This window comes from Phaethon aethereus (genome assembly GCF_964289735.1).
Source record: "Phaethon aethereus genome assembly, chromosome: 12".
NCBI lineage: Eukaryota > Metazoa > Chordata > Aves > Phaethontiformes > Phaethontidae > Phaethon > Phaethon aethereus.
This window is the reverse complement of record NC_138588.1, coordinates 18,364,945-18,386,202: the sequence shown is the minus strand read 5'-3', so window position 1 is coordinate 18,386,202 and position 21,258 is coordinate 18,364,945. Positions and strand designations below refer to the sequence as shown.

The window sequence follows — 21,258 nt, the reverse complement described above, 5'->3', positions numbered from 1 at the left end:
CGGCCTTGAAATGCTGATTCTGGCTTTCTTGTGGGTTCTTAAAACACCTTCTCAAATGACCCATTTTAATAACCCAAAAGCTATTATATAATGAGCAGCCATAATTTAGTCCAAAGCTCTAGGGGACCCTTGCAGTTCAGCAATGAATAGTTAATGCAGTATAATGTTTAGCAGGTTATTAGTTTTCACTGTACAAACGCTGATCAGGGAATGCTTTTATAAGGTGTTTAAAAGAAAATGTAATTAACTGGTTGTGTGCTTCTGTTGCAGCTCAAATTGAAATTATTCCATGCAAGATCTGTGGAGACAAATCATCAGGAATCCATTATGGTGTCATTACATGTGAAGGCTGCAAGGTAAGCTTCCAAAATACTAAATCTTAAAAAGGCATTTAGCCTTTTGATAGTGATTATTTTCCTTCCTTTTTTAAAGAGCAAGCACTGCACCAAAATTGGATTGGTGGATTCCGTTTCAAAGAATATGAAATCAATTGGAGATTCTCAAGTACTGGTTTTATTTGTCTTTTAAATAGATCGGTTTTGTCACATGCACACACACATTTCAGGACAAGCTTCAAAAATCATGCAGTTGTGCCATAAACTGTCTTTCTGTGAATAAGCCAAAGGGGTGCAGAAAGATGACCCACTTCTAGCATACCACAAAGAATGTCTTCTGTGGATTCACTTGAGAGGGTGTTTGTGGCTTTCTTGACTCTCTCTCTCCATTTTTGCTTTGTAAATTGCTAGGAAGCTGTGTTGAAATACCTGAGAGCTCTCTGACTCTCAGTTTTTGTTTGTAATCTGCTGCAGTTACAAATCTATTCTGTTTGGTATGGAAGCTGTTGTTGCACAAATAGCACATGCTACTGGTGTTAAGCATACTCAGGCCTTCCTGGAAGCAGTGCCTATTCCTTGCAGTGCAGCTATTGCTGTGTAAGGTTTAGGCTTTGGATTTTTTCCTGGTTTTGCACCTTCAGTAACTCTAGTAGCTGAAGTGAAGAAGGATTACACTAGAAGTATTTATATTTTGCTTAGTTTGTCTCTCACAACCAAGAATTAAATCAGACAAGGCTAACAGTAGGCCAGAGTGCTGTGAAGCTAATGGCTCCTTTTTACAACTAGTACAGAGTTACAGCGCTAGCTTGGGAATGGCACAGTGTGCACGGCCGTGCTCTAGCTTGTTGCTGCCTTCATTTATGCGCGTGTTGCAATCCCTCGCTGATACGTTTTGCACTGTTAATCTACACTTCGGGTGTGAAGAAGTTATGACAGGTTTTAGTCTGTTCTCCTGACCTGCTCGATACTACCACCCGTCCTCAGAAAGTAACTTCCTTGCTTTCACATTTTAGAGATTTGTGTTTTTTCAAGGAAGATCTTTGTGCTTTCATTAACATGATCTCTCAGTCTCATGGAAGTATGGGTAAGAAGGAAGGGGGAAAAAAAAAATCTAGGAAGGTTAGAATGCTACAAACAGCACCTTCTGCCCTTTGTAACTGCTGTGCTATGGAAAATGCAAGAAATGCACTAAAAAAGCATTGATAGTAAAGCGATTACTTTTCTCAGCTTTGTGGTTGAGCAGCATTTATCAAATTTCAGCTGTGTGAAGTGGCAGACATTTGCAGTGAGAATTCTGCTGTACAGCTGTTTTGTCAGAGAGTATCAAGTTATGTTCAAGGTCCGAGACCTCTTTAATCCTTAACTGGTCTGGGACCAGTATACCTGAGAGGCTGCCTCAAGATCCCCGACGAACATCATTGTCAACAGGCCGAGGTTAGCGTAATGGTGACGCTTGTCTACGCGGAAAACAGGCTTTTCTCAGCATGGCTGGCTGCAAACAGGAAGAGGCTGCCAAAGGAAAGCAGAGTTGCGAGCCCTGTTATCTTTTGCTTCATCTTCACGCAGTTCTTTGGCCTTGCCTTCCTCAGTCCTGTACGTGAGAAAAGCCCCCACCAAAAGCAGCAGGGCTGCTGCATGCAGAAGGAAGCAACAGAGCGCACCGTGCTCGCAGTCACGTTAGTGCGTAGCGGGCGGGTAAGCGACAGACGTACCCATCGAGCATTGCTCCGTCAGAGTGACTGCACTTCCCCGGGAATAAATGCAAACGTGCCTCATAAGGAGAGGAGTCCTTTGTGTGCTTCCAGCAGTCAGGACGACAGGTGCTAGCCTGACAGTCAGAACTGCGTGTGCAGTTCCTCACGTTTTAGAACAAATGGTTTTCCTCTGAACTCTGTATAAATCGAGTTCTCTGGGAGCTCTGTGCAATCCTCGGTCTGCTTCCGAGAACCCACCAGAACGCTCAGCTAGTGGGAAAAGGCAGAAGGGAAGGCAAGCAGGCGAGTATATGCTCAGCATGCTGAAACCCATTTGAACCTTGAGAGCAGAGTGCATGAATAAATAAGACAGTGGCCCAGTGAATGAGGTTAGGCATTTTCCCCTTCTCGTGGAGTAGCAGAATAAAGTTTTCTAATCGTACAATTTCAGGCAGAATTCTAAAACCAATGGATATCAACTTAGTTATTTCCCTTTCAGGAGGGAACCAAGTCTGAAGCTCGCTCTTCTTTAGTGCCAGAGCCCAGATGACCTGCAAGTAGTGACGGACAGGGGAGTGCTAACGGGCACAAGTCACAGGAGGAGTTTAACTGATCACGGCCTGGACAGTATTTAAAATGCTCTGTTGTAGCAGACTGATTTTGTTTGTGCTACGCTCTTCCACAGTAATGTCAACAAAGTCTCACCCAACAGAACTATTTTGGCTGGTGAAAAAGTTGGCATAGCTTGGCTTCTGCCAAATGAGCCAGGTGTGTATCGGTATGTTTTTTCCCCCAGCTTTTCTGTGGCTATGATCCCTGCAGGTTTGAGCACGCTTACACTGCTCTTCATGCTGTGCTAAACCTTCCTTTGTAAAGACCTAGTTCCCAGTCCTGTGCTCCGAGTCCTGGAGCTGACGTCCTGCACCAACAGACAGTCCCAGAGAAGTCAGTGAGGTTCTGCACAGGTGCTCCAAACCCATCCATGTGCATCAGACCGCAGGATCGGGGCCTTAGGCATCAGAAGTGAGCAGATGTGCGGCTGCCCTCTCAAGCCAGGCCTGTCAAGAATGATCTACAGGCAGCAATAGCAGCAGCAAAGTGGGATGTTTTCAGCTCTTACTGGTTTTCACTCCAGTTCAGTGTGAATTTTAATGTTACTTAATAGTAATGTTAACGGAAGTGTTACTGTGGAAATACTAATAACCACCAGAAATACAATTCATTTAAAACCTAAAGTGAAGGTTTAGTTGCAAAGGCCTATTTTGCAATCTTAATTCATATCATGTATGAAATCACAGACAAGCTGTTGTCAAATTGAGCTGATGCTGTCACGCTTCTGCAGGTTTGTGACCCTTGCATTTCATGGTAATTGAAAGTTTTCTGAATGATTTTTGTTGTTATATTGTGTTTCATGTAACTAGAATTGAAGATTTATAAAGAAGCCAATTGGTGTTTCTTGAGAAGTTTTCATTTCCTACCTTGCTGTGATGTTACTGGCTGTTTTGATGAAGTCAGCGGCTGTGTTTTGCACAAACATCACTGAGTACTCCCAATCTATCAACCTATTGTGCTGAACTTGAATCTGCCTTTACAAAATAAAATCTAACGCCCTCTCCTGTTTTTCCCACCTAGTGAAAAAAATAAGTTTTTAGCCATGCTCTGTTTTATACTTTATCTAGGAGGGCTCCTGTGGCTTATAAATAAAATAAATCTTGAGAGAGGGTTTTTTGGGGGGAAAAGGGAAGATAAGATTAATCATATAAGACTTCTACTCAGAAGCATGGATGAAGAATGACACAAAGACTGTACCATGACTCAGAAATAAGTTTATTCTCCTGTGTAAGATTGGAAATACTGCTGTTGCAGTTGCACTACTGAAAAAAAAAGTATCTCTGTGGAGCACTTCCTCAGCTGTTAGTTGAGGGAACCCATTAACAACTGTTTGCTCTATATCAGGGGCCGTGCTGAGAAAGGAGACTGGTTTGTACACATCCATGTTCTTTTCTCATACCTGAAAGCTGAATCCAGTTCAGCATTGTCAGAAAATACCTGAATGCTTCAAAAGGATATAGCAGAGCATTTAGTTTGCAATGAAGTTTTTGTTAACGAACTGTGTCTTGCTTCTGCTGTCAGTAGCGTCAGTTCATGCCCAGCTGACCCACAAATGCATTATTGTGATCCCTCTCTCTACTTGATGTACACAGTTGGTCTCAAAAAACCATCCATGCAATTTTTCATTACGCTATTGAACGTGGAGCGTCATATTGGTGTCGCAAACATTTACCTCAAATTTGTGCTTCTGAAGGTGTTTTTTTTTAATTTTTTTGCCCAGCCAACTGCAAGCGAAACAGGTTAGAAGAGAGATGAGCCATGTTACGGAAAGGGCGGGTCAGAAGCCTTGTATAACCTGACAGAACACAATCTCACTCCTGTCTTTATTATATATGTAAAACTGAACATTTTTTCTCTGTTTTCAGTGGCACTACACATTTGTTATCAAATACTTCATTAACTAAGTTTATCAAACAATATTGTTGCAGCACTTCCCTCCTTTTACAACGAAAATATGTGCTCATTGTCATAAAAACGTTAAAAATCGAATTTGAATGTTTGCCTGTCTTTCATATGACAGTGTATTGTTCTGATGTTTCTTTAAAGAAAATTGGTGATCGTTTGCTTTAGAAAACAGTAAGAGAATTGCATCCCCCGAACTAATTGTTAATTGCTTAGAATATTGCAAAACTTAATGATACGTGGAAGTCTTTAAGTATTAGCCATAAATCATGGGATTATGAATAAGCCTTTGTTGTCACAGGCTTGCATACAGTCATTCCAAAACGTCTGCCATTAGGATGCAGCAAGGCAGCTGTCAGCTGTTTTCTTGTAATTAAACAACCAATGAGCAGCTAATTAAGACATATGTGTATACAGAAGTGGAAGTGGGTATGTTAATGAACTGTAGGAATCAATTCATTAAATGGAAATTTGTCAAAAGACCAAACATGAGATCAGCATTTCAGCCTGTGCCGCAGCGGAGAGGGAGCCTGGGCTGTGCCTTTTGGGACATCAGGGAAGCACAACTGGCTTTTCCCCTGCTAAGGAGCGAGCTTGGACACAAACGCCTGTAATACCGAGCCGCTGAGCAGTGGAGTTACTGAAACTATTAATAGACGTTGCCAAAACTGCTATTTACATTTCAAAGTTCCTTTTTAACAAGTTGTTATTCAAACTGACTTGCAGATGAAAAGTTCTTGCGCCTTTTTTTCCACAAACTTGATTTCTTGGCAGCATATGAAAACCCATATATTGTGTTGTATATAAATAGGAGCCTGAAATGCAGAGATGAAGCTATGGCTTGTAATCTGCTCTGCTCTTCTTCTGGCACCGCGTTAATGCATCTAAAGGGAGACATGCAAAGCTGAATGATGCTTCACCAAAATCAGGTGGATCTTTACACTGACATCAGAAGGAGGCAGGGCTCCATGCACTCGCTGCCAGAGACCTTGGTTCAGCCTGTGCTGGCGGTCGGAGCGGTGTAACACAGTGACGGGTTTTAGTGCAGCGGTAGTTTCGTTTGTGTATTTGATCAACAGGGGTCCACTCTGCCTGTGACCCATTAGGCAATAGTCTGAATGTGAAATAAGGGTTGTGAACGTGGATGCAATTTAAAAGCATGTGGCCTGGGCTGGTTTGCATAATGCTTGAACGTATACACGTGTACCATGCATGCATCCACCTCCTCCTTCCTGGTGGAAAAATTATAGTTAGCTCTGTGCCTCTGGCAAAAGCGAGGAAATAGAACAACAGAATATAGCGTCTCTCCTCCTCTTCTTCTAATAAAGGGGGGAGAAAAAACAACCTAAGATTTACTTACAGAAGGCCCCCATAATAGGCGCTTCCCCGCATGCCTTAGAATGATACGAGAGCCCAAGGACCACCGAAAGGTTAGAAAACTCACAAATAAATGACAACAATATAGAAGAACTATATATAAAAAAAACTTCAGAGTAAAAAACCCTCAGTTTAACTTCATTGTCAATCCAATCCCAAATCTCAGATACGTGTATTTCTGAGCTCTGGACAAGTTTCATTTGTCCAGATTAGATTCATTTCTGAAGTTTGAGGTAAGGCGGGGAGGGTTGCTTTAGCTACTGCTGATGTTTTCAATGTGCCCACAATAACGTTGTAGGGTTTGTTTTTAAAAGCACTCTACTACATCTCTGGTTTGTAAAGCGCAAGTGCTTTTTAAAGGCCCTGGTTTCAGGCGGTTCTGCTCTATTGAAAATTTAGCTTCAAGCTCTAACGTAGCTGATATATTGTACGCTAAAATGTATTGAGCAGCTGTGTCTCGTCTAGGGAAAATCTGGAAAAGCAAAAAGCCCAGAGTTTTCTCCATTATAATACTAAAAATAATCCTCAGCTTGACAAGACTATTCTTAATAAAGAGAAATGTGCCAAACTGGCAATACAGTTTCTATATACATCTCGGCTGAAGGAAAACTTCTAGATCTTTGAGGTTATTGGGCCAGGTTCATTTTACATATTGATTAAGCTGACTTTCAGGGTCTCAGTGGTGGCAGAAGATGTCGCACAGTTCATATGTGAGCATGTCATTCAGTGCAACTGTTAAAGTGTTCAGAGGACTCAAATTTTGAGGGACTGGTACTGCGGAGATGCAGAACCGTGATCGGTAAGTCACTGGTCAGGTCGGTACCTAATCCTGTTTTTCTAGTGGATAGCATTGCACTTGCTCGTGTACTCGCACTGGAGCGACAGGCTCCAGCAAGGGTGCTAACAGAACTGGCAGTGAAGCGATCTACTTACCTAGGAGTTGGTTCCTCCAGAGGGATCGGTCACTATGTTGGAATGGTAGAAATTTCCACGGCGTTTCAGCTTTTCTTTAGGGTGAAATGCGCTCGATCAGTGCTCAATATGTGCAATACTTTCAGTCTCGGTGACGATCATCTCGCTATTGACAAACATTAAAAAACAGTTGAAAGTTCAATCACATAGAAACAAGGACCAGAATAAATGGGTGAGAAACGATGTACTGGAAAACAGGATTAAAGACAGGCATCTTCAGTTCCCTCACTTTTTTATATTCCATGTTTCCCTGTTAAAGCTTTAATACAAGGGGCATAGTTGATGAAGACTGGTGCCTTCCTCGTAAGATGGAGCGGGGGTCTTCCTCTCAGTGTTTTGTCATGTTTCTGGCTGCAGGAAATTTGCTAGCACATCTCTTACTTGTCACGGAGAACTCCTTCCTGTTGTTTCACCAAGTGTCTGGACAGCGTGGGCATGTGCCAAGGGACGCCAGAAAGTGGCCTTCGAATAAATAAAAAATTGGTAAAAGTCCAGCTTTAATTAAAAGGTGCCCAGCCTCTCTGAGGAAGTATTTTCTTTGCGGTGCTGTTAATTAATCCATTATGTGGCAACATAAAACTAAAATACTGTGCTCACTGATCTCAGGCAAATGCCTCTTTAGAATGACTACATCTTCGCAGAATCCTTGTGAAGTAGGTATTACACACACACCCGCTTATGTTTGGACAGTCTGTGGCAAAAAGATGAGATGAATGTCAAAGCAAAGAGCTGGCACGCTGGCTAATAACACGCGCCGTTCTGATGGCGAGAACTCGGTTGTAACTAATGCATAACCTTCCAGCGCAAACTTTCTTCGGAGGTGGGCCTACTTACTACAGCTGACTCGGGAAAAGAGAGAATACGTAAAAACTGTTTTGGCTTCCCCCCTCCTTAAAAATCTAAACCCTGTGCGAAGTTGAACAAAACTTTGGTTGTCAGCATCGAACTAATAAAGAGAAAACATTTTTTAAAATTGTTCTTTGTAGAAGGAACTGCTCAGTATCATGTTCTGTATTTTTAGGACACATATGTACATGGGTGAGGCTGAACATCAGAGCCTGCCACTGTCACCTCCGAAGAGCAGAGCAGGGTAGCAGCTTTTGAATCCTCCCTATTTTGGAGATCCATGCTGACCCAGGAAAGATAGGCAATCTAGGTCTATAATTAGTTTTATCTAATTTGGAAAGAACTGGTGTACCGTATGTAATACGGGATCTGTAAAATCAGTGAAAAAATGTGATTCCTTTATTTGTCATAACACTTCGTTATGAACTGTTTTCTACTAGCTACTGGGTTTTGTTTGTTCCTCAGAGAGGGGGAAAAAACCCACTCTCTTAACTTCCTTTAGTTGACTGTAGTGCACTTGAACTTCATTTTCTCTTCAGTATGCTACCCCTCAGAGTCTGTACTTGCTCTATCAGTTAACAGCTTCTTGACTTGTGTTTTGCAATTCTATTACAGGGCTTTTTCAGAAGGAGTCAGCAAAGCAATGCTACCTACTCCTGTCCTCGTCAGAAGAACTGTTTGATTGACCGAACTAGTAGAAACCGCTGCCAACACTGTCGATTACAGAAATGCCTTGCTGTGGGGATGTCTCGAGATGGTAAGCTCTGCTAACGCGTAGCTTAATTGCAGAAAGTAAAATAATGTTTAGTATACTGTGTGTTCAGCTAAAACAATGTAGAACTTTAATTGTGCATCAGGCTGATAGCTGAGGTAGTTGAGTTTGTTTTAGATGTTGCTATATAGTCACATAAATATCTATAAATCAGGGCAGATATGAAGTTCATGGATATTCCCACCCCCCCCCACTTGCCTATTATAGTTCCCAGTTAGGAGCTTTGCCTCTGGTTCCTTCTTGAGATGCAGTTTTTAGTCTAAGTAAAAGTTAATACTTTCTCTGTGTGTTCATTCCAATTGAAGTGACATACTATACTTGCAAGTAAAGCTCCAGTTGCCCTATTGGTACAGTTCTGAACTCTTTCACAATATATAAAGAAGTTTAAATGTGTGTGTAATGAATAATGGAAAAAATGCAAAGAGAAAATAGCACAGTGTTTTTTCAACGGTAGCATTCTGAAGAAAACATGTTCCAGCGCTGTTAGTATTGAGCTCAAAATTACACTTAGTGGCATGACAGAAACCCACCTCTGTAAAATGGAAGGTTATGTAACTCAGAACTGGATTTGCAGCTGATACCTGCACACCTTCCCTCATCGATGCAATGAAGCTGCTGTCGCTTACCCAATTTGAAGATGTGACTCAGTCTTTTCCCCTGCCACAGTGACAGCAACGCTAAGTGTTCTACACATACCTACGCGTTACACTATGTACATGAGGCCCAATTAAGGAGATTGTGTTCAGATTACATTTACTTCTTGAATTACGTTGTCTTAATTTTTGTATTGGGCATGAAATGGTTGCTCGTGTAATGACTAGTCCCTCCAATGTTTGCTTTCCTGTAGAAGAGTACAAGGTGGCAGTCGTCTTCCTAACCGATGAGGCTTTTACAGCTGAGACAGGTCCCAGAAATCACATACGGTGTTCTTAGGAATTGCCTGGATGTTGCAAACCAGTTGCTTCTGGCTTACGCTTAATATTAATACTTCTCAAAGTAGTAATACTTTTGTGGAGAGAGATGCACACGTGCATGCGCAGGCAAACATATGCAGCTTTAACAATAATTCACCAGGTGAACATTTTTGTTTGTCACAGTAAGCAGCACTGAGAAGCAAGTGCTTCGGTCCCAAGAGCAGTAAAGCTTGCTTTTCAATTTTCAGCTAGACCCCACGTGTTTGTATCGAACTCTAGGTTCACTTTGTAGTAGGAATATACTGCTAGTAGGAACTCGACAGTTTATGTCAGGCCAGCATATTCTGTTTTAGCTTCTGCTTTTCCAGGTAGGATTTGAATGCTGAAGAGCTGCACCTGTCAACTTCGGTGGACATGGAAGAAAAAGTCTTTTCGGTATAGAAGTGGAAAGTTAGTTAATTAAGCTGAAACAGTGACTTCTAATGGTCCATTGAAGTAGCATGTTTAGAAGGTCTTTTAAAGAGTAGATGCTGCAGCTATGTTACCTGTAACTGACAGAAGTGATTGTTAGGTCTGCCCATCCTGCCGATTTGCCTTTTATACCGTGTCCTTCCCCGTAGCATTTAAACACCCAAGACAATTAACATGCAGTAGTGGATTTGTGGAGATGTAATACATTATGTGTCTGTATTTCAGCTGTAAAGTTTGGTCGAATGTCAAAAAAGCAGAGGGACAGCCTGTATGCGGAGGTGCAGAAACATCGAATGCAGCAGCAGCAGCGAGATCATCAGCAGCAACCAGGAGAGGCAGAACCACTAACACCAACATACAATATCACCACCAATGGATTAACAGAGCTACATGATGACCTCAGTAATTACATTGATGGGCATACCCCTGAAGGTAGCAAAGCAGACTCTGCAGTTAGCAGCTTCTACTTAGACATACAGCCTTCTCCAGATCAGTCGGGTCTTGATATTAATGGAATCAAACCAGAACCAATATGTGACTACACACCAGCATCGGGCTTCTTCCCTTATTGTTCTTTTACAAATGGGGAGACCTCTCCAACTGTGTCCATGGCAGAATTAGGTAATGAGAGAGAAAAGCTTCCATTGTAATTGTCTTAATAGTACCCTTTGGATTAAAGTGACACGTTTAGCCAGCTGATAGTAAGAATGCTGCTTCAGTACAGCTGTGAGCATGTATGGGCATTCTTCTGTGAAGCGCACAATACCCTCATTGGGGTACATGGGGAACACCTTACGGAACTGGACTCAAAATCCTGGGAGCTTGTGGTTGATCAGCTCTAGCAGTGTTGCTTTTGTTTTCAGTCCCTGTAATAGAACCCTCTGAATACTGATTAACAAGCTCATTTTTCAGTGCTGAGCAATCAGACAGAGTATTTCTTTATTTGCAGATTATTTTTGAATATTTTATCTTCTTTTTCATTACCTCAATGCTCTTCCTTTCTAGCAAAAAGTGATGTGACTGATTTTCTTCTGCCCTTTACCTGTACCTGGGAAATAGGAAACGAAAGCACCAGCCTAACCTGAGGGCAGTTCTCCTTGCCACTGGTAGAAGCGAATCTGGCCCCAGATACTTAAGAAAATTTTTGAATGTAGCAAGTTTTGATAATTTCCCCGAGAGCCTTATAATGACCACATTAATTAGCACACTTTGCTTTAAACTCTTCCCTGAATGATTACACTTGGGCTGAATTCCACAACTATGACTTGTCAATATCCAAGACTGGAGTTAGAGCGTGCTGTGGGAACTGTTGTAAGCAAACTGCGACAGGATGTTTGAGAAGTGGCTTTAAGGTTCTGTTACTTACATAAGCAGTCAGGTATTTAAAACAGTGATTTTGCTTGCTTAAGCAACATTTTTGGCTAATGATTCCATTCTGAAAACTTAAAAATAGTTTGAAAAATCAGGTGTTATTTCTCTTTTTGCTAACTTTTTTTTAACTTGAGGCAAGTATATGATAGGAAATTTTGCTTGTTTTATTTTAGTTTATGTTCCTTTGAGAAACTTTGCAGAGGGGAAGGGACAAAAAGGCTTACTTTTTAATGTCCTTATGTTGCAGAATGTAGTTTTCTGTAATACGATTTGTTGTGACAGCCAAAATTCCGTGTCTGCCTTCAGTTCAAGTAACTTCAGTTACAGCTGAGAGAAAAGGAGAAGAAAAAATTAGGATAAAGGCTGTGCTACCAGCTTTGTCTCAATCAAATGGTTGTTAATATTCTCGTGGGAGTTATGAAAAAAATCTACGTTAAACCTGCAGAAAAAAGAAAGGGCATTTCCTTCCTAGGCCAGGTGTTGAGTTTGGAACACTGGCCTAAAATAAGCTTGTCCTGTTGCTTATCTTTATTTGCGTAGTGCTTGCACTTAAACCCTACAGAGCATGATTTGGGTGCCCAGCATTGACGTTACCCAACAAGGTTTGAAGAATGTTTGTCTTCCAGACTAAGGGTTCAGTTTGGAAAGCGTTTAGGTGTGCGCTGAAATACAGTCCAGAACGGAGGCCAAGGTTTGTGAATAACGTAATATTTCATCTTCCGTATCCTGCAAGGGCTCAGGTATAATGCTGTCAGTTGCTGCTACTGAGAGCAAATGTTTGAAGTACACGCTTGTAAGAAAAAAAAATTTGCTGTGACATACATGAAAGCTATGATGCCAACCAAAGTATAAACTATCTTATGTTCTACGTTACTGATCGCTCAGGTAACACATACAAGCTGATTTTACCTCAGCTGTATGTTAAAGACATTTTGGGTAGTATCTTACATCAACCTGTTAATGCAGTAAGCATGATACTCAACAGACTGATTGGGACAGCAGTTCAATTTGGAAAGAGTTGGGTTTGGTCGTTACTGAACAAAGCAAGTGTCACAACGCTCAAGTCCCTCAGAATACCCGCGTCTTGTTCATGACCACCGTTCTTGTTCATGTTGAGCTTTCCTTTTCGGTGGCCTAACCTGACAAAGCACCAACTGCAGAATTGTGAGGCAAGTCACCAGGCCTCTCCTTGCCGCGTGCTAAAATAGGGGAACAGACGTGTGTGAAGAGTCAGGGTAGAAAAGAGGGAGACAAAGTAGAAGTGGAATTGCAATGCTATTCATGCTTTTGAAGATGTTCCTAAAGGTTTATGGGATCAAGTTTTATTAATAAATGTAAATCTGCCTTATGGGTCTTTTAACCAGGTAGGTCTAGCAGCAGAAAACAGTTTATTTGGTATTAAAACGTTGTATGGAAGTTTCAGGTCCTGTGCGGTTAACTAAGCGACTACTCTAAAGCTGAGGAGAAGAACCCTCGAGTCTTTAGCGTTGGTTACCTGGATTCTCTAATAAGAAGCGTACTTTCCTAGTATTTTGTTAATGATATGACAGTAGAAAAGAAAAGAAACTTCTCCCTCACAGGCAGCCTCAGGGGGTGGCGTCCTGCTTGACAGAACGGGGTGCTCACTACCAGTATTTATTAGAAAGCTTCTGCGGTAGGAAACGCTTTTGAAGACCGTCTGCCTGGCTGGCCGTGCCGTTGTGTTCCCTTGTCGGTGGTCCCTGTGATACGTAGCGTCCCGTGGTCAGCAGGGCGCTCCCCAGGGAGCTTCCTGGACCCTAACTTGAGGGGTCCGTCGCCCCTCGCTCACTGGGATTATGTCTGTGGCGCTACCCGCGGCCCGGGTTTCAAAGCTGCCTTCGTCGTACCGGAGGCAGGAGGCCCCTTACGGCACGTGCCGAGGGCGAGCGCGCCCGGGACCCGCCGAGGAGCGGCGCCTCGCCTCGCCTTCGCGGGCCTCTCGCTCCCGCCGGCTTTCCGCCGCTGCGGCGCGCCAGCAGCTTCTCCCCGGAGCGGCTGGCTGCCGGCGAGCGCGCGCCGGCGGGGCGGCACACCTCGGCCCGTCCCGTCCCCGCCGGGAAACCCCGCGCCCGCTGGGCGAGAGGGCGCGCGGGCGCGGGGCGCCCCCTAACGGCTGCGCCCGGCGCCGGAGGCGGCGGCCCTCCGCGAGCGCGCGCTTGCGAGGCGCCGGCTGCCGCGCGGGGAGAGCCCGAGGCAAGCGGCGCTTTCTGACGGCTCGCCCGCCCCGCCCCCGCCGCAACCGGACACGTCGGCGCGCTCGCGGCCGAGGGGAGAGCTTCGCCGCGCTCACCGCCCGCCGTCTGCTCTTCTCTTCCAGAGCATCTCGCGCAGAATATCTCCAAGTCGCACATGGAAACGTGCCAGTACTTGCGAGAGGAGTTACAGCAGATAACGTGGCAGACTTTTCTGCAGGAAGAGATCGAGAACTATCAGAACAAGGTATAAAAGCATGCCAAATGACGGCATGCGGTTTTTTAAAGCATGGTATTTCCATAACATGCTGCAAAATTCACTTTTTCACTGCTGGGTGTTTACTGTCAGGAATGTGTATTTTTGTGTGTTTTCAAAAAAAAAAATACACTCGAACCAAAAGCCGCCAGATGGTTAGGATAGCCTTTGCATTTGTGATTCCTACAGGCACAGGAGAAGGCAAAGCTGTGCTCCTGAAACCTCTCTCTCTGTAACTGAGAAACAAGGATAGGAAACGAGGAATTTTCCCAATCCTAACCAGCACGTTATTTTCTTTCCTTCACTTGTAATTTGGATCAGCAACAACAGAGAAAGTTGAAGCCACCAAGTTTTGTAATGTCCCGTGGTGTGTTTTGTTTTGAGCTTACAAACACAGAGCTCTGTCCGGTTCCCAGCCCTCGGTGCCGGGGATTCACTCTCCAGCTGTCCCTCGGCGTTTCGGTTCTACCTGTAGAACAGCAGCACGGTGCTGCCGTACCGCCAGTGGGTACTGTAAGATTTAGTCGATGTTTGCATTTCCAATGTGCCTTCCATCCACAAACTGCTCCCAAATGGCTACTCTAGGAAAACTGTCTTGGGAAGCACTATTAAGGCACACTGGCCCTTCACCATATTTTTTATTTTCCCGAAAAAAATATTTTACTTTTAGGAATATAATTTTTTCCACTCGTCAGGCAATTTCATTCTGAATTATTATCAACGTATGAAAAAATCGCTACTTGCATGCCGCCTTTACATTGTTAACGAGATGATCTTCATGTATGTATATCTTCATAGGTACCCTTATGAAGACGAGCTAGCTAGCTAATTTACATTCAGTACAAAATACAGAAGTCGATAGGAAAAATGTGATTATGCGCTGCTAGTGTAAACTGGCATCTTCTTCTGATGCAGCAAATAAAATTCCCACTGAAGTGACCAGAACCATTATATTTGACATTTTTGGCTTCTGAAATAAAAATACTCCAACTTGGATCTCTCCTGACATCACTGAAGAAGTCTTAATGCGTTTGCATTGTCACTCATACAAACAACGCTTTGGCTTTGAGGTTAATTCTCCTTGTCTTATAAGCAGACTGTAGCCAGGAGTGCTGGAGAGAATTCACCCTGCTTTGTTTTTCAGCTCAGTTTTACTTTATGAAAATGGGCTTTCCAGACCTCTATTATTAATTTTTCGATTTTTCTTCTCTCTCAAACAGCAAAGGGAGGTAATGTGGCAGTTATGTGCAGTCAAAATAACAGAAGCTATACAGTACGTAGTGGAATTTGCCAAACGCATTGATGGCTTTATGGAACTGTGTCAAAACGATCAAATTGTGCTTTTAAAAGCAGGTATGTGGGTCAGTTTTAAGGTCTGCTTCTATTAGTTTTGACTGAGGAAGGTGTTACCTGTATACAGTGGTTGTATACGCATAGATACATATATTGTACGATGATCCTTGAAATAATACAAGGGAGAGACCTTAAAAATTGTCTGTGTGTTCGTTTGAAGTAATACGCCTTCTTAGTTACTCTGGATAGAATGAGTTCAAGCATACGTATGACATTTTTCCATTATGAACAAAGGGAGCAATGAGATGGAAAAGTTGGACTCAGATTTTTTATTTTCGCTTACTAACAGTGAATAACATATTTCAAGGTAAAAAACCAGATCATTCGATGCAAGATGTTGTAGAAGTAACACAGTTTACAAATACTAGACAAAGTTGTCAAAGCTTCGTGAACATAAATCTAAATGAGCTGCTTTGACTTCAGAGACTTCATTAATCGAAACTATTAAGAGTTTATTAGCATTAACTAGCATTTTGCTTTAGCAAAAACTTCTAAAAGGTTTCATGGGAATTCTTTTAATTCTACTAGCAAATCCAACTACACTCTGTTACACCACAGAAACCTACTACCCTACTCCACTGATACTGAATGCAGAGCATAGGAAATTTTTAAAGCCTCGCTTGCTCTTTGCAACTGAAGTCTCTACTTAAATAGTCAAACGTACATTGTTTCTGTTTTAGGGTCTTTAGAGGTTGTGTTCATCAGAATGTGCCGTGCCTTTGACTCCCAGAACAACACAGTCTACTTTGATGGCAAGTATGCTAGCCCAGAGGTTTTCAAGTCCTTAGGTAAGGAAACATCAAGTGTTGTACCTTCAAACAAACAAACAAAAACCAGAATAAAAATAACAAGGTGGAAAAGCAAGGGGACAACTACTTTGAAAAATTCAGGCTATAGTATTCAGGCAAGAGTTCCAAAGCTCAAACTGCTTATTCTGTAAGCAGTCGTACTGGCTCTGTTTGAGGCCAAGCTGGTTGCAGGAGTTAAAACAGCTTAACGCTATGCAGCAAAGGACTGTTGGTGTTGAAATTCAACACTTGGATCAGGGTGGAGCAGTTTGGACACACTTGCTCAGAACAGAAGCCCAGATTTCTTCTCTAGTGTAACATGTTATATGTCCTGTTGGAAAAGGCAGTGGATTTTAAGCTAATTTTGGATAGACTGATGTTACTGCTTTGAAGATGTTAATAGTGTTTTAGAATATGCAAAGCCCAGTTATTTGCAGGTAAAATACTGTAAATCTTTTTTAATTAAACCACCGTTTATAATTTTGGATTTTTTTCCTGCATATTTTTGCTAATTTTCAAAAGATGCATTTCACTGGGTCTAGATTTGGGATGTAAGCCATTGTGGAGGGCAGTGAAAATACAGCAGCAGAGAAGGCCGTACAGTCACTGAAGTATTCTCTGCCTTTCTAAAACACCTCAAGGTACAAGGTCTGAGTGCAAGCAATTCACAGAATGCAGTATCAGATGTGGGTTCCAATGAAACATAACTTTCATCTGTTACCAACTACATCCAGAAATTTAGGCTGGGTTGGGGCCAAGATCTGCAGAGAGCCCTCTTCCATCAGGTTGCAATCCCCTTCAAAGCGGGGCTCCATTTCCGCAAACTGCATAACAGCATGTGTGACAGCAGCAGTAACCTGACTTACACCTGCGTGAGCAAGAGAATGGATGAAAGGAGACACAGTTCCTTTTCCGCATGAAAAGCTTTCAGACCTTGGCTTCTCCCCTTGCTCCTGCATGTACCTCGTACACCTCTCTTCCCCCCCGCCCCTTCTGTGCGCTCGATAATCTTAAAATCGGCACTTTTCAAGTACACATTTTGAACCTCCAGTCCGCAGTGACATGAGAAAGTTCGATATAGAACAGAAACAAAGCTAAACCAATTTTGAGCTTGCAAATGGCTTTGGTTTTATCCATATTTACCCCCAAAGAACCAAATGTGAAAGAGATACGGTGTGCAAAACCTTAAAAATACTGGCTGTCAAGGTGTGGGAGCTAGGCACTTGTGGGAATGGGGTAATAAGCTCAAGTGTGGGTAAGATCTCACTACCATCACTCCACAGTCCTTAAGACAGTTCACCTATGAAGTATTTTACATCCATTTTTCACCTCCATCAGAGTAACTCAACAACTGTAGCTCTGAAGTACTTTTAAACAACATGGTTTGAGCTGTACCTTCTTTTTGGCAGGTTGCGAAGACTTCATTAGTTTTGTGTTTGAATTTGGAAAAAGTTTATGTTCTATGCACCTGACAGAAGACGAGATAGCTTTGTTTTCTGCGTTTGTTTTAATGTCAGCAGGTAAGAGATAAAGGTTTTCTCTAGATTTATTTGGTAGAGGTTGTTTTTATTTTGAAGTCTCTTTAATGCTAATGTTAAGACTATTGGACAGTGTGAAATGTCGCCATCTTTTCGAGTGTCGTCTTCTTGACAAAAACTTTTATTTTAATAAACTCATTAAAACTATGAATTGAGGAATAAATTTGTTAAGTTAGAAATCCTAACCTAAGCCCTTGTTTTCCAAACTTTCACCTCACTGAGGACTCCAGCTTCTTTGCAGAAGCTTAAATGTGTGTGAGACGACTGGATGAATCTAGGTGAGACAGGCAGAAGGTAGCTCCTGAATTTACATAGTCAGCTTTCAGGGTCTATGAGCTTGCAGCTGTAGCAGAATCATCTCAAGCACATGACAGAATGCTTTCAGGTCTGTTAAGTGAGGTTGCCGTTTTAGCGTCTACAAAGGTACCGAGGTCTCTGTCCCCGTTGTGAAACTGAGTACACTGAGAATTGTGCTGCCAGACATACAAGTCTCACCCCAAGAGTCAGCCTGGGTCTACCATAGCCATGACTAAAATAACTTAATAATCTCAAGTAGATAGGCACTGTACTCCAGGTTCTGGGAAGGCTTACTAGGTCGGGCGAAACAAGATAGCAGTGCAGAAAGTCAGTCTGTGTCTGGCATAACACCCAGGGAAATAAATGCTCTGGTTTTAGACTGCAGCACAGTGGACTCTCGAGTGGTGGTGGAAGGGTCTGTTAGCAACAGTGGGTTTACTGAGACTATCATGACTACGTTCTCAGGCCGTTTGCCAGATCAGAAGTATGTTAGCCCTGTGTCTTAGTATGTGAGCCACAAAATCCCACAGTTCTGCCACACAGGGGATATAGCAGCTAATATTACTTTTCTGCTAGGAAGTTTAGGAGCTTTTTTTTCTTTTTTTGATAGCTAAATATTTGCTTCCGATTTTTCTGTAGGCCACTGTAGATCTTAGCAAGAAGATCCACTCCAACTACTTGTTCATTATGTGATCTACTCACTTCCCACTAAAAAGTTGCTAGCTTCATTTTGTAAATACCCTGCATTTCACAGACCTCATTAGCAATGATTAATAAATCTTACTCAGATACGCTGCATTCTTCTAATTAAGGGCTTTATAAAAGTAATTTTAAATGCACTATTTATAATAAATACACTCCAAAACCTATTAATTTTGAAATTCATTTTCTATATGAGAGTATGTAAGAAGTGGAAGGAAGGCTGCAAACAGGAAAGATGAGAATCTGTACCAGACTCACTACTTCCTGGTGCACTGTGATTGATGTGTGCAGCACTAGAGGTGTTAACTCCATTTATATTTAGATCGCTCATGGCTTCAGGAGAAAGTAAAAATTGAAAAACTCCAACAGAAGATCCAGCTAGCACTTCAGCATGTCCTACAGAAGAACCACCGAGAAGATGGAATTTTAACAAAGGTAAGAATCATACTCTGCCATGTCACATCACTCTGAAAGTATGCTTTCTTATGAACGGTATCCTAATTATGGTGTAAAAGCTTTTATGCAGTTAATTTGTTATTTATAAAGCTGTAATTCTTTGTTCAAAATTGAGGTGCTTAGCTGAAACTATTTACTAAAAACTAGAAGAGGTGAAATGATGATGTATTAGGGAACAAGGCTGACAATGGTCTGAAAAGTAGTATTCTGATGTTGAATGTCATAAAAAGCAACGAAGGTTTTTATCCTATTTCTCCTACACAGTGTTTCTGCCACGCAGAATACTGTTTCAGTTCTACAACATGCATACTTTAATCCTTGTGAAGCCTCTGTCTGCATGACAATTAAGTTATAAGATGCAATACCCATACTAACCTTATTTTTCAGTCTTCCATGGGAGGTTCCCTACACAGCGTTTTTCTCAGCAGTTCTTCCAAATACTGATGCCTAGGGAAAAGAGATACTGCATACTATTATGCTAATCTAAAGTATCTTCACATAATTTTTAAAAAATGGAAAAGTGATGTGATGTTAAAAAAAAAAAAGAGTACATCTGAAGAACTGGGGAAGGACAGGCACTTCCTTACAGAGGTAGTTCCCTTTAGAACTCTGCACAGATGGAAAGCTTCTGCTTAGTTTCATGCCACAGAATTAACTGTAATAGAAGCAGGATGGTCCAGCCCAGGATTTGCAGATTTTCCTTGTCTCAAGTGCAAGCTATTTAATTCTTTTCCAAGCGTATACTTCGGATACCTGGAAGAAAGTTTATTTCACGTGCTTTGATAGAAGCAATTTACTCAGCAAGTTCAGGGAGTACCCTAGTGCTATTTTCCTGTTCCTTTTCACATTATTTGGCATAAATTTAAAAAGCATAACCTGTTTCATTGCCAGTTCCCTCCATAATATTCACAGTGGGTTTAAAAGTAGTCAGGACTGCCTTCTTCCAAGAGGATGACTGATGATCCAGCCATGAGATACTTCTGTATCAATCCAGTGCTTGGTAGGCAAGTGAGGAAACCTAATGATAAATTTTCCTAGGAACTTAAAGAAAAAATTATTTCACAAATAGCATTAATCTGTTATTTAAATAGCTTTTTAAAGGCTTTTTTTTTTTTTTTTTAATCTAACATAACAAACATCCGTGACTATGGGTCTGAAATGTCATTATTAAGGTAAACAACACTGAAGTGAACTCAAAAGTGTTTGGGAGAGTTTTAATCCTAAGAGCAAGATGGGGAGGCCTGGTTCCATATATGACTGTATGACTTCTGTTCATTTTTTTACAGTTAATATGCAAAGTGTCTACTTTAAGAGCACTGTGTGGACGACATACAGAAAAGCTTATGGCATTTAAAGCAATATACCCAGACATTGTACGACTTCATTTTCCTCCACTTTACAAGGAATTGTTCACTTCAGAATTTGAGCCAGCGATGCAAATTGATGGGTAAACGTATCACCTAAGCACTTCTAGAATGTCCGAAGTACAAACATTAAAACAAAAGAAAGGAAAAGAAAAAAAAAAAAAAAAAGAAAGAAAACCAAGACACTTTATATGGCCCTGCACAGACCTAGGGAGCCAACACACTGCACATCTCTTGGCGGTCGGGGTCAGGCGAAGGATGGGAAACAATGAAACAAAGTTGAACTTGTTTTTCTCATGCATATGATTTCCATTATGCCTACAAATATGGACCCTTTTTCTGTCTCAGCTTCTCAATCCTTGACCTCTGTTTACACAGACTGAGGGTACTAATGTCAGAAGGTTTTCTCCTGTAGTTCACTGCCCAGACTTTTGACAGAACCATCAATTTGTTGATCAGAACAGAGAGTCCATCTAGTAATCGGCGACTGGTGTGCATTGCAGAGATTTCAGCATCAGTTTGCACAACTTGCTCATTGTTTCATGAAGGACGATTTTTCTCACCTACCACTGTTTGCCAGTAGACAGAACGGCATGAAAAGGGTCCATAGCAATAGCAACAATAGCATTATAATATATTACAGGGTAAATGGGCATGAAGACTATATATAGCAAAAGAGATATTGTTTATATATTGTTTTAATTAATATAAAATGTAGTTACTGGTATAGCTTTTCTTGTTGAATTGATAAGGCACTTTCATTTTGCACCTTTTTCTTTAAATTAAATGCTAGCGTGTTCATTGTTGTGTTGCATGTGCACCAGAAATTCAAGTTTAACTGAAAAAAGTTTGGCAGGTACTGGTACGTTGGGAGGTATTTATGCTGCTGTTTTCCATGTTACTTTTAAAGAGAGGCTGGTCATATCCTGAAATGGTTACAGATTTTTTTAAAGAGTTGAAAATAATGACAGTTTTCTAAATTAAAATCGGCTTTTAAGCTGTTAAATTCAAAGGTACTTTTATTT

General features: G+C 41.7%; 1 protein-coding gene across 1 annotated transcript in view; it reads left to right on the top strand.

Annotated features, from left to right (window-relative positions):
- Positions 1–20,788, top strand: part of RORA (RAR related orphan receptor A) — a gene marked incomplete at its 5' end in the record, with an annotated part of 371,080 nt that extends 350,292 nt beyond the window's left edge. The window contains 9 exons of the mRNA XM_082005461.1: positions 271–356; positions 8,354–8,495; positions 10,121–10,516; positions 13,605–13,726; positions 14,956–15,088; positions 15,769–15,876; positions 17,286–17,396; positions 18,736–18,848; positions 20,156–20,788. Coding sequence (XP_081861587.1) covers positions 271–356; positions 8,354–8,495; positions 10,121–10,516; positions 13,605–13,726; positions 14,956–15,088; positions 15,769–15,876; positions 17,286–17,396; positions 18,736–18,848; positions 20,156–20,320 — 1,376 coding nt within the window. The 3' untranslated portion in view covers positions 20,321–20,788. The remainder of the gene's footprint in view (positions 1–270; positions 357–8,353; positions 8,496–10,120; positions 10,517–13,604; positions 13,727–14,955; positions 15,089–15,768; positions 15,877–17,285; positions 17,397–18,735; positions 18,849–20,155) is intronic.
- Between the last annotated feature and the right edge of the window lie 470 nt (positions 20,789–21,258).